This window comes from Nothobranchius furzeri, chromosome 19, assembly GCF_043380555.1.
Source record: "Nothobranchius furzeri strain GRZ-AD chromosome 19, NfurGRZ-RIMD1, whole genome shotgun sequence".
NCBI lineage: Eukaryota > Metazoa > Chordata > Actinopteri > Cyprinodontiformes > Nothobranchiidae > Nothobranchius > Nothobranchius furzeri.
In genome coordinates, this window is record NC_091759.1 from 26,485,125 (window position 1) to 26,497,624 (window position 12,500).

Below are 12,500 nucleotides of genomic sequence, written 5' to 3' on the forward strand. Positions count from 1 at the left end.
CACAGATGTGCACGCACGCACACACACACACACACACACACACACAGATGTGCGCGCGCACACACACACACACACACAGATGTGCGCATACACACACACACACAGATGTGCGCACACACACACACACACACACTTTAGATCTGAAAGCTAAACTAACGTGAATCTGATGAGACGAGTGATAATCTGATAATCTGACAGATTACGGAGACTCAGTCCCTCTGGCTCTGCTGATCATGTGCATGTTAAGGCTGAACTAAACGATCACAGATTGATTTCAGTCAGAACGAACGGTTTCAGGTGTGTGAGGAGAAACCCAGATCGTCCTGAAACCGAACCGATGGGGTTGTTCAAACCGGCTCCACTGACCTTTGACCTGGGCGCGGTGGCGTACAGGGAGGGGGACTTTTTCACCGAGACTCCGTTTTCAGCTTCTCCATCATCTGCAGCTCTGAGAGGAACAACATGAGAATGTTTAGATCAGTTAACACGTTTCAGTCAGCTCCTCCTCCTCCTCCTCCTCCTCCTCCTCCTCCTCCTCCTCCTCCTCCTCCTCCTCCTCCTCCTCCTCCTCCTCCTCCTCCTCCTCCTCCTCCTCCTCGTGATGATGAACACAAACATTAAAGACACAATCAGAGGAGCTTTGATCCACCAGAACAGCTGAAACGGGTCACCCAAAAGTTCTGACCCGTTTCCTTTGCTTGGCTGGATCAAACAGGAAACTACACAAGGGTTAGGGATGTGAACATGGACGCACGTGCGCACCACGGCGTCCCGTCTGGAGGTGGCGACAGGTGTGCAGACTGCTTTCACCGTAGCAGATGTCCCAGATAAGAGGATGAGTCACAGCTCTGATGTTTACGCAGCAACACAGGAAGCGCCAGACTTTCCCTCGGGCCACTTTCACTGAAACGACCTCTCAGCGACGGCGTGACCCATGGAGGTGAAACGGGAGGAGAGTCGGCTGACTCGGACACATACAGGAGACTGGACTCCCACACTTCCTGTCGGAGTTTCATAAATGTTCCTGCTGCAGGTCAGAGTCCTGCTCTCTCCTGAACGTTCCATCCTGCTGCAGCAACGTTCTTCCTCAGTTATAAAACAAGTCATTTCAGAAGCGGGAAAATTATTTTAAGTTCCTCAAAATCTGAAAATTGAGTGAAGTCAGAAAGTTGTGCGATGGGGAGAAGGAGAGTTATCTAGGTCGTTTCATCTGTGAGCAAACACTAAACCAGGATCCACCCAACCCAGCCTCACAGAGGAAGCACAACAGGCAACACAAAAAGGTGTCCGTGTGCCTCACAGCCTCACCCTCACAGCTTCAGCCCCACAGCCTCACCCTCACAGCTTCAGCCCCACAGCCTCACCCTCACAGCTTCACCCTCACAGCTTCAGCCCCACAGCTTCAGCCTCACAGCTTCACCCTCACAGCTTCAGCCCCACAGCCTCACCCTCACAGCTTCACCCTCACAGCTTCACCCTCACAGCTTCAGCCCCACAGCCTCACCCTCACAGCTTCACCCTCACAGCTTCAGCCCCACAGCTTCAGCCCCACAGCTTCAGCCTCACAGCTTCAGCCTCACAGCTTCAGCCCCACAGCTTCAGCCCCACAGCTTCAGCCCCACAGCTTCACCCTCACAGCTTCAGCCCCACAGCCTCACCCTCACAGCTTCAGCCCCACAGCCTCACCCTCACAGCTTCACCCTCACAGCTTCAGCCCCACAGCTTCAGCCCCACAGCTTCAGCCTCACAGCTTCAGCCTCACAGCTTCAGCCCCACAGCTTCAGCCCCACAGCTTCAGCCCCACAGCTTCACCCTCACAGCTTCAGCCCCACAGCCTCACCCTCACAGCTTCAGCCCCACAGCCTCACCCTCACAGCTTCACCCTCACAGCTTCAGCCCCACAGCCTCACCCTCACAGCTTCACCCTCACAGCCTCACCCTCACAGCTTCAGCCCCACAGCTTCAGCCCCACAGCTTCAGCTTCACAGCTTCAGCTTCACAGCTTCAGCCCCACAGCCTCACCCTCACAGCTTCACCCTCACAGCTTCAGCCCCACAGCTTCAGCTTCACAGCTTCAGCTTCACAGCTTCAGCCTCACAGCTTCAGCCTCACAGCTTCAGCCTCACAGCTTCAGCCTCACAGCCTCACCCTCACAGCCTCACCCTCACAGCTTCAGCCCCACAGCTTCAGCCTCACAGCTTCAGCCTCACAGCTTCAGCCTCACAGCTTCAGCCCCACAGCTTCAGCCCCACAGCTTCAGCCCCACAGCTTCAGCCCCACAGCTTCAGCCTCACAGCCTCACCCTCACAGCTTCAGCCCCACAGCCTCACCCTCACAGCTTCACCCTCGCAGCTTCAGCCCCACAGCTTCAGCTTCACAGCTTCAGCTTCACAGCTTCAGCCTCACAGCTTCAGCCCCACAGCCTCACCCTCACAGCTTCAGCCCCACAGCCTCACCGTCACAGCTTCAGCCCCACAGCTTCAGCCCCACAGCTTCAGCCCCACAGCTTCAGCTTCACAGCTTCATATAAGCAGCTCATCCATTACTTCAAAAACAATCTGAAACGTTCTAATTGTTTAAAGTTTTTAAATAAAGAGTCAGATGTAAGCGTTGTCCACTCGAGTTCTCGTTTCTGACTCTTGTTTCAGGCTGAAGCACAAAGGTCACATTGGAGTGACGGAGTGAGGGAGGATGTTTCAGATCCGCTTCCTGCCGTTTCTGCAGCTGCAGCAAACATCTGCTTAAGCGTGATGGTGGTCCCCAGGAAGCCTCCAGGGAAAACCGACTGTTCCACCTTACCTCCTGGATCAGCAACCATCCGACCTCAGATCTGGTTTGCAGCTGCAGGAGGAAGTGGTTCAGAGGTCAGAGGTGAGAATCAGACAGCTGTCAGACGAAGTCCAAAGACAAAGAGATGTTTGTTTTAGAGCCGAGGAGCAGATGAATGCAGCAGGCATGTGGAGAGGCAGGTTCCTTCACAGAGCTCCGTAACCATCCCGAGGACAGAGTCAGGGTGTGGTCCACGGATCAGCTTCCTGCTGAACAGAACCGCACCACAAACACGACCTGAATCCCACATCTGATAACACAACAGAGTCCAGGTCTGACCCGATTCAGGTCTGGTTCCTGCCAGGATCAGATCCAAACCCAGAGGATCAGAGATCTCTGCCGTTTCTTCCACTTCAGTCCAAACGGATGGAACTCGTCAGAAAACCTGAAACATCTGAAGCACGTGGCCCTCACCTTCATCTGGTTCTTCTCATCCCCTCCATCTGTTCTGACCCACTTATCAGAGTCCGGGTCGCGTGGACCGCAGCTCCAGAAGAGCGGCGCGGACGGCAACCTTCAGCAGCTCCACTGATGGGATGTCATGGACCTGTGTTAGTGTAGCACCTTCTTCAGGTTCTACACCCCCCCCCCCCCCAACACATCCACACCCTGGTGGTGATGGGCTACAGCTGACGGAGGCGCCGCGGTCCCTCCGGCCACCAGCGGCAGCGTTCCCTGTCCAGTGTGGAGATTTAATCCCTCCAACGTGTTCGGCGCCGACCCGCAGGTCTCCTGAGCCGGACGAGCCAGAGGCTCCGCCCCCGACAGCCGTCCAGGAGGAATTCTCACCAAAGGCCTGAACCTTCTCAGCTGGCTTCTCTGGATGAGGAGGAGCAGCAGCTCTACTCCAAGCTCCTTCCCCAGGACTGATCCCGGCCACCGGTCTTTTCCCAAAGTTCTGGACCGTCAGCCACATGGAGTACGACTCCGGAACCAGGAAGTGGCGGTCCCTCCACCACGTCTGTGTCACCTGTAATGTTTGCGGTGTTTTGGGGTCTGCTTTTGCCAATTAGCTAACCCTATCAAAATAAAAGCTCTGCCTGATGAAACTTAAATGCTTTTATTCTCTTAAGAGCAGAAAAAAGTGCTGAGATGAGTTTTTATCAGAAGTGGGCCGAATAGAACATTTAACACGTCTAACCCTAGCTGGACACAAGCAGCGCTTGTTGCCATGACGACACAGTACGCTTCTGTTCCAAACGCCGTCCTCGTCCTCCCGTACCCGGCAGCATACTAGTCTAGTACACACGAAGGTACCAACCCCGAGTAGAGACACGCAGCCCAGGTCTCAGCTGGACCAGGAAGACCTGGAGACTCGAACAGACCCACAGAGATGGATCTGGTGGACCATCATCGACCAGCAGGTTCCTCTGGATCCTGACGGGTCTCCAGACACCTGCATCGACTCGAGAGAACCAGAACCTGACTCTCATGGTGGAGAGACCCGTTGAGGTGACCCGATGGGTTCCAGTCGGCAGCTGCTGACCTGTATGGATTACCCGAGTCCAGGTGGAGGTGGTCCTGCTGATACCGAGTCAGAAGTAAAAAGTTCCTCGTGGAATGAGAGCAGCTCTGTGCTGAGTTTAAGGGTCCAGAGGAAGTAGGAATTCTGAGTTTCAGGTCCACCAGCTGGTTCTGGTGCAAACATCAGACCTGGACACGTGTCCTCCATGATGGACCAGAACTCTGGCACATCTGGACCCGGATCAGGGTTTGTGTTTCTGTTGCACCGAGTTAAACGGGTCGGAGTTAGAGGAGCAGAAGCATCACTCTTGGGCCATTCCCATCAGTACCGGGTCGGCCCGGGCCGGGTAGCCCCAGCCTGGCCCGGTTGATTCCACACATCCTTGTCTTAAGCCCATGTGGGCTGGTTCTAGCCACCAATCAGAGGCTTGCTCTAATGGAAGGTGTGGAGTTGCTGTCAGCAGTGGGTGTGTTGGCCCTGGTCGGCCTGAAGCAGACCCCCTCCAGAAGAGGGCTGAGAATGAGCCTTGGTTGGCCCGGAACAATACCAGGCCACCCAGATATGTAAACAACCTACGCTACCCGGCCCGGGCCGACCCGGTACAGGTGGGAATGGGGCTTCTGACCCGGTCTCACCCATCGGGTCGGTTCTGGTTATCTCAGAACCTCTCTGGTTACAGCCCAGCAGCTAAAGCTCTGCCTCATTATCTCACAACCCGATAAGACCTGCTATGGACCAGAACCAGAACCAGGACCAGAACAAAAACCAGCCTGGAGCAGAACCAGGACCAGGACAAGAACCAGCCTGCAGCAGAACCAGAACCAGAACCAGCCTGGAGCAGAACCAGAACCAGGAGCAGAACCAGAACCAGGACCAGAACCAGCCTGGAGCAGAACCAGAACCAGGACCAGCCTGGAGCAGAACCAGGACAAGAACCAGCCTGGAGCAGAACCAGGACCAGGACAAGAACCAGCCAGCACCAGAACCAGAACCAGAACCAGCCTGAGACAGACCCGGTCTCCTCCACAGACTCCTGACTCACCTGAGGTCCAGGTGGCTCCCATCAGCGGACCTCTCACCGGAAGTGGTCTTCTTGGACTTTTTCTTTATCTTTGGGAACTTGAACTTCTTCCTGTCCGTGTCCCTCTGGTCCTCCTCCTGCTGCTCAGATCGGTTCGGGTTCGGGTCCGGTTCGCTCCTGGAGAACAGAGTATTCAGACTCTTTCTGGATGCGCTCTTCTTGGCCATCCCGTGTGGTACCGGTACCAGCTGTTGTTCAGCTGAGACCAACAGCTGCTGCTGCTCACCTTTGTGTGCAGCGCGCGCAGCTCAGGTGAGACGGTGTCCTCGTTAAGACACGCCCACCTCGCAGCCACACACCAGACCGTGGACCGGGCTCTGTCGGTGCTGGACGGAACCGCTTTAGAAGTTTTTGATGCTTTTTATTAAACTTGCGTCACAAACAGCTGATTCAAGAGGAAACAGACCGGAAGTAGATGTCGGTTCTGGTGCTGGACCCGTGACCTCTGACCTCTGCAGACAGCCGGAGGTCAGGTCAGACATGAAAACCATAAAGATGTTAAACGTCTGAACAGAAAGTTTAACTTTTAAAACTATTAGTTTAGTTTCATTCATTATTTTTATCCAACTTTATTTTGAAACTAAGAAAATCTGCAGTTTTGTTTTTATGCTGCATCCGGTTAAAACCAGCTGCTCTCCTGTGGGGAGACAGCGCCCTCTGGTGGCCGGTGCGCGGTTGCAGCTGTAATAACTGATTTCTGCTCATGTGAGGATGACCCACGGAACCAAACAGGATCCAGCCTTCTGCTCCTCTTCAGGTTCCTAGTATAAATGTTGTCAGCAGTGGGGTCAAAGGTCATCTGCTGCCGTGAGGTTTCTTTCTGTTACCGTTTATAATCGTTTGAGGCTAATCTGGGAGTGATGGAGGAGTCCACTGAATCAGGAATCACACTGATGACCGGATTTTAAAAACCCTCGGGTTAAAGCCACGCTTTGACATTCACAGGGTTAATGAAAAAGTCACTCTGACCCCAGCCGCCCTGTGTGGCCAGAATACCGCACTTGCAACTTCAGAGTTGCCAGTCTGTTGGACGGAGTTGAGCTGACACGCCTGGCGCTGCAGCCTGCATGTTTGAGGTCATGAAAACAGCTGATTTGTTTGACTGTGAGGAACTGCTCCTGCAGACACTGAGGAAGGCTGGGAGGTGTTTCAGCTGTTAGATTAAGGTGATAAAAAGATGAACGCACAGCGAGGAGAGTTTCACGTGTGGTTGTTCTAACAGACACTAGGGGGTGCTAAAATAAGCCTTAACTGCTCAGTAGGCCTGTAAGAATCACCTGGCAGCAGGAAGTCGATGTCACAGCAAGTCCAATCAGAGCTTTCAGAGTTTTAACACATTTAGGTGACTTTTAGTGTCCCGGATGAAGCACTAGAAACACCAACAGCTGTTACCGAAACCTCAGGCACAGATCTGGGATCAGCCGTTTCACCTGCATGAACCCTTCTCCTCCTCCAGGGGGCGGGCTAGAGCCATTCACCTCCCTGCCTCCTGCACCAAACACACAAACTGTCCTGTTCCTTTCCAGATGTAGAAGTGTTTTGAACGTTAAATCAATCAGCATTCAAACAGCATTTCTGCTAGAAATGCACGTTCTCTAGTTATTTTCTCTTTATTTTGTTTTAATGTTAACTGAAATAAAATGATTTGATTATGAGATGAGACGACTGATGGAACGAGACATAAAGCCATCATTAATGTTCCTGTGAAAACTCTATTGATGCTGTTTCTACCGTCAAACTAACTATCGTAATAAAATCCTACATGATCTCCTGCTAGGAAGTCGTTTCCTAGCAGGACGCTGTTGCTCCCAGGCAAACACGGTGACATCACAAACCTCATCTCATCATAAAATTCTGCTTCAGTCACTCAAAACCCAGAAGAAGCCACCAGGAGCTGATGAAACCCGTGGCTCTAACTGATCAAACGTGGGTTGTTTGCAGTAACAAACCCTCTGAGGCTGGGCTGAATGGAACCAACCACCTAACAGTGAGGGTCCTGAGAGGGTTCCTGCAGACCAGGTGATCTGCTGAGACCCTCTGGCTGCAGGTGGAGCTACCTCACTGAGGATCTCATGAAGTCTGATGTTGACCTGCAGGCTCCTGTCAGCCTGCTGAACTTTGGACCCAAGGAGCTGCAGCATTACACCGGGTCCCAGCAATAAAACAACCCCCACAGGTGACCAGAAACAACTCTGAGCGCCACGCCCACTGAACAGGTGAGAGGGGACCAACAAAACCTTTAAGTGGACCCAACAGAAAGTGTGACAGCAGAGCTGCGACCATCAAAGTTTTGTTGTTGTGAGTCAGAGTGAAAGAGAACACACACTCACTCACTCACTCACTCACTCACACACACACTCACTCACTCACTCACTCACTCACTCACTCACTCACACACACTCATTCACATACTACCATACATATACACACCTGTTACATACATACTTGTAAGTGTAAGTTTGGTGATGGAGTTTTATTATGAATGAATGATGAATTATTATGTCTTTTTATGTATTTTTATGTATTTTTATGTATTTTTATGTATTTTCATGCCCAGGGACAATAGCTGGAAATTAGCCTTTGGTTATAATCTGGCATGTTTACATTCATGTAATCTGCTTTTACATTTATGTTCATTAGCATGCGCTGTCCTAAATAAATAAATACTTATACACACCTGTTACTTATACACACCTGTTACTTATACACACCTGTTACTTATACACACCTGTTACTTATACACACCTGTTACTTATACACACCTGTTACTTATACACACCTGTTACTTATACACACCTGTTACTTATACACACCTGTTACTTACTTACATACCGTAAATCCTCTAATACAGGCCGGTATTCAATTAACTGCCAGGTCTCATATTTTGGCCGGTGTCGGAGTCGGCGGAGGTGAATAATGGCCGGTCTCTTATTGTGGCCGGGTGGAATGTGGTAACAAGCAAGTACGGGGGGGGGGGGGGGGGGGGGTGTGTCATCGTCTCACTTTTGATTTGCCAGTGATAGACCGCGAGGGTAACTTGAACCGTCTAACTTGTTAATAGAATCTTGAACACTCATCATAAAACTAAAGAGTAGAACATCCCGTTCCTTCACCCTTTCAGTCAGAGAGCTGCGGGGTCCGACAAGGCTCCAGGGTCCTAACCCTAACCCCACATGGCCTTAGGGTCCTAACCCTAACCCCACATGGCCCTAGGGTCCTAACCCTAACCCCACATGGCCCTAGGGTCCTAACCCTAACCCCCCATGGCCCTAGGGTCCTAACCCTAACCCCCCATGGCCCTAGGGTCCTAACCCTAACCCCCCATGGCCCTAGGGTCCTAACCCTAACCCCCCATGGCCCTAGGGTCCTAACCCTAACCCCACATGGCCTTAGGGTCCTAACCCTAACCCCCCATGGCCCTAGGGTCCTAACCCTAACCCCACGTGGCCTTAGGGTCCTAACCCTAACCCCACGTGGCCTTAGGGTCCTAACCCTAACCCCACATGGCCCTAGGGTCCTAACCCTAACCCCCCATGGCCCTAGGGTCCTAACCCTAACCCCCCATGGCCCTAGGGTCCTAACCCTAACCCCCCATGGCCCTAGGGTCCTAACCCTAACCCCACATGGCCTTAGGGTCCAGGGTTCAGACCGCAGGACTAGAACAAAACCAGGATTTGTGAGAAAGAGCGGTTTAGAAACACCAAACACCATCGTATAGAAACAATATCTTTAATCAGCTACATGGTGTGAATATATAAAAGTATCATCAAAATAGTCTCTCACTCATAAACATCTCATATGCTGTTTAAAAATAAACTACAACCTGTACAAAAGTTGGGCTTCTAAAAGAATCTAAGCACACTTAGAGGAAGTCCTGCTGCTGCCGGGTAAAACACCTGTCAGTCCACACCTGCATGACATCAACAGTTACGTAGAAATAAAACGTTTCCAGAGCTTTCTGGTCACTTCTCTGTGCTGTAAGATTTGGATGAAGCTCGTGTTCACAGACATTTGCAGTAAAGCTTTGAGGGTAAATAACATCCCGACGTGTCGTGTTGGTGGTGTTCAGTGTCACCACAAACGTTAGTGATTCAGATGTTGGCGTGGGTAATGACGCTCAGGCTTGCGCGGTGGCGCGACTGTCGTTTTGGCAAAGGCTCGTTGTTCCATCGGACTGGGAAAAGGAACCTGAGCTGGAAGCTGGTGACTCATGCTAACGACCTCTTCCTGAGTCCTCGTCCAAGATTCCCGTCATCTCAACACGGAGAGGAGAAACACCGGCACTTCAACTACCCGACGACAAAATAAATAAGGAATCCATTTAACGTAATAAGTTAAAGCACAACGCACACGCGTCTCTACCTGAGTGAAAAGTTTAAACACTTCACAGCTTGTGGCTCCGGGCCCGGTTCTGGCACTCAGAGCCGGGCCCCGTCTTTGGAAAGCTTTTCTTTTGGTGCTGCTTTGATCCGATCAGGAAACGTTCCTACTCATTCCTCCCATCGTGAAAACGAGGAACTATTTTTGGCAACACCAGCGCTTTTTGGTGCTGTTGGATCGTCTTCATGACCATCCTGAACATTGTCCTCACTGCCCTTCTGTCTTCACTGTTGGCCGTTTGTTGAGATGCACGACGCTGGCTCTCTCCTGAGAGGTCCGCGGAGGGCTGGCGTGGTACTCAGCTGCTGTAGTTTGGACCACAGGTGTTACTGGTGCGTTGATGGCCACTGTCAGAGCTCTGAGCAGCACCTTGGCCTCCTTCTGGTCCTCCTTCCCCTCACCTTCCAGAGTACGGGCCAGCCAGCGCTTGACAGCCTCTGCCAGCTGAGAGGCCGATGCTGTTTCTGTGAGCGTGTCTGCCTCCTGGCTGGCATCGAAGCGTTCCAGCATCTCCTTCATGTGCATGTTGACCGTGGCGCTGGAGCCAGCCAGGCAGCAGCTGCGCTGGTGGATGCAGAGGGAGAAGCGGTGGAAGAAGGCCTGGGTGCAGAGCGAGCAGCGGTAGGGCCGGTCCCGGCTGCTGTGGAGGCGGCGGTGCAGCTTCAGGTGGATGTACTGGGTGAACTTGGTGTTGCACAGCTTGCACTGATATGGTTTTTCTCCGGAGTGCAGTCTCAGGTGTGTTTTCAGGTTGCTGGTGCTGCTGAAGCGTTTGTGACACACCTGGTGAACACAGAATGAAAGGTTGAGACACTTGAGTCGCGCTCACAGCACTTCCTGCTGAAGCGTCAGCTTGCTTTGGGGGAACCTGCTGCTTGTTTCTGACATCCTCTTTACGTTACTCTGAGCATCGGGATCTAAACCAGAACCGCTCGCCCGCAGAGATGCTGTCAGATGACCTGATGGGGCGGGTTGTGGCGGAGTGAAAATCAAACCTACACTGTTACCTGGAAGGTGTGTGTGTGTGTGTGTGTGTGTGTGTGTGTGTGTGTGTGTGTGTGTGTGTGTGTGTGTGTGTGTGTGTGTGTGTGTGTGTGTGATGGGGGGGTTCACACAGCTCAGGAGAAGTGGGAGAGGTGATTCTCAGCATACCTGGCATTCATGGGGCTTCTCTCCGGTGTGGACCAGGTGATGTTTCTGGAGGTGAGCCAGCTGAGTGAAGCTTTTCTTGCACAGGTGACACTGGAACGGTCTCTCACCACTGTGCACTCTGAGGTGGACCTGTGGTGATCAGAACAGAGTTCATGAGTTCTGGTTGGGAGCAGCTGAAATCTCTGGAGTCGGCATTTGTTACCTTGAGGTTTGAAAGCTGTCCGAAGGTCTTGGAGCAGATGTTACATTCATATTTGATTTTCCCGTTCTGCTTCTTCAGGGGGTAGGGCAGGGATCTGTGTCCGGGGCCGTTACGGGGCGCTGCGCTGCTCTTGTTGGTGGCCAGGCTGAGGTTCATGGCCTCCTCGCAGCCAGAAGGGGACTGATCTGGGGTCTGATGAAGGCTGTCAGGCTTGGCAGGAGGAGACAGCTCGGGGGTGGCTGGGGCACCTCTTGGTGGGGAGACGTTTGGCGTTAGCTCTTTCAGGCCTCCTTGTGGAGATGAAGCATAAGGGAGGGACACTGGGAGCAGGTTAGGTGGGCCGATGGGAGGGTACGGAAGTCTGTCGGTGCCCAAGTAGCTGCTGTACCGAAGGGACTCCCTTGAAGACAGGATTCCAGTGAAGGGAGGAGAGTAGGGGGGCAGGAGGAGGCGAGGATAATGAGGACTGTAGGGAGGAAGGTACTGGTAGGGGGGGTGGAGAGGCCGGGACTGTGGGTAAAGGGGGTAGGAGGAGACCAGGCCCTCCCTGTGGCTGTAGAGGCCATGGAGGTGAAGGGGGAGGTTCCTGTGTGGTGCTGCGAGGGAGGGGTGATGATCAGGTAAGTATGGGTGCTTCATGCCCAGTCCAGACTCCCTCTGCTCAGGCTGGGGGGAGGGAATGATGCCCCGGCCCTCTGAATCCTTCTCCATCTTTCTGCTGAAGTCCATGATCTGGTCATCAGGCGTGTCAGGAGGAGTGTCTCTCTCCAAGATCTCCACGTCGATCTTTTCCTCGCTGTCCTCCCCCATCGGACCTCTCTCCTCGTCCTGTCTCCTGTCCTTGAAGCAGGCGTGGTGAGGTAGACTCTGTCTGGGGTACTCTTCATCGCTCCGCTCTGCAGAGAGCACACAAAACCAGAAAGTATGAGTTGGATTCATTCTCCCTGCATACAGCCACGTACGGTCACCCGCCCACGCACGGCACGCCCTCTGATGGTAAGCGAGAGTAGTTTCAGTTTTGACATGACGCGTGAATCCCAGAAGAGAGTTTCTGCCACTCCAGTGATGTCACGCGGGAGACGGGTTGGTGTGTGTGTCACGTCATGTCTAAGTTTTGCTTGTGAAACCTTTTCTGGGTATTGAACCTCACCCTCCTGACCACGTCTAATGAAACCATCCTTCAAGTTCTCTTCTCCGGTCTGAGAAGCTGCTCCTGGGGTTAGGGGTAGGGGTAGGGTTAGGGTTAGGGGTAGGGGTAGGGGTAGGGGTAGGGTTAGTGGGGACAAGGCAGCTGGATGTTAGTCATCAGGATGAGCGGCAGCGTGACAGGTGCTGATGAATCATGAGCTTTACTCTCATCAGGCCGGATGTTGAAACTATAACTTGATGTA

At 52.7% G+C, this 12,500-nt stretch overlaps 2 protein-coding genes across 2 annotated transcripts in view; both read right to left on the reverse strand.

Annotated features, from left to right (window-relative positions):
- Window positions 1-5,750, reverse strand: part of crybg2 (crystallin beta-gamma domain containing 2) — a 36,398-nt gene extending 30,648 nt beyond the window's left edge. Inside the window, exons 1-3 of the mRNA XM_070547325.1 lie at window positions 5,602-5,750; window positions 5,337-5,492; window positions 367-448 (exon numbers count right to left, since the gene is read on the reverse strand). The gene's annotated coding sequence lies outside the window, so the exon portion shown is untranslated. The remainder of the gene's footprint in view (window positions 1-366; window positions 449-5,336; window positions 5,493-5,601) is intronic.
- A 3,338-nt stretch (window positions 5,751-9,088) lies between these two features.
- prdm1b (PR domain containing 1b, with ZNF domain) overlaps window positions 9,089-12,500 on the reverse strand; it is an 11,593-nt gene continuing 8,181 nt past the window's right edge. Inside the window, exons 5-7 of the mRNA XM_015974215.3 lie at window positions 11,110-12,005; window positions 10,908-11,036; window positions 9,089-10,538 (exon numbers count right to left, since the gene is read on the reverse strand). Of these exons, the coding sequence (XP_015829701.1) occupies window positions 9,963-10,538; window positions 10,908-11,036; window positions 11,110-12,005 (1,601 nt within the window). The 3' untranslated portion in view covers window positions 9,089-9,962. The remainder of the gene's footprint in view (window positions 10,539-10,907; window positions 11,037-11,109; window positions 12,006-12,500) is intronic.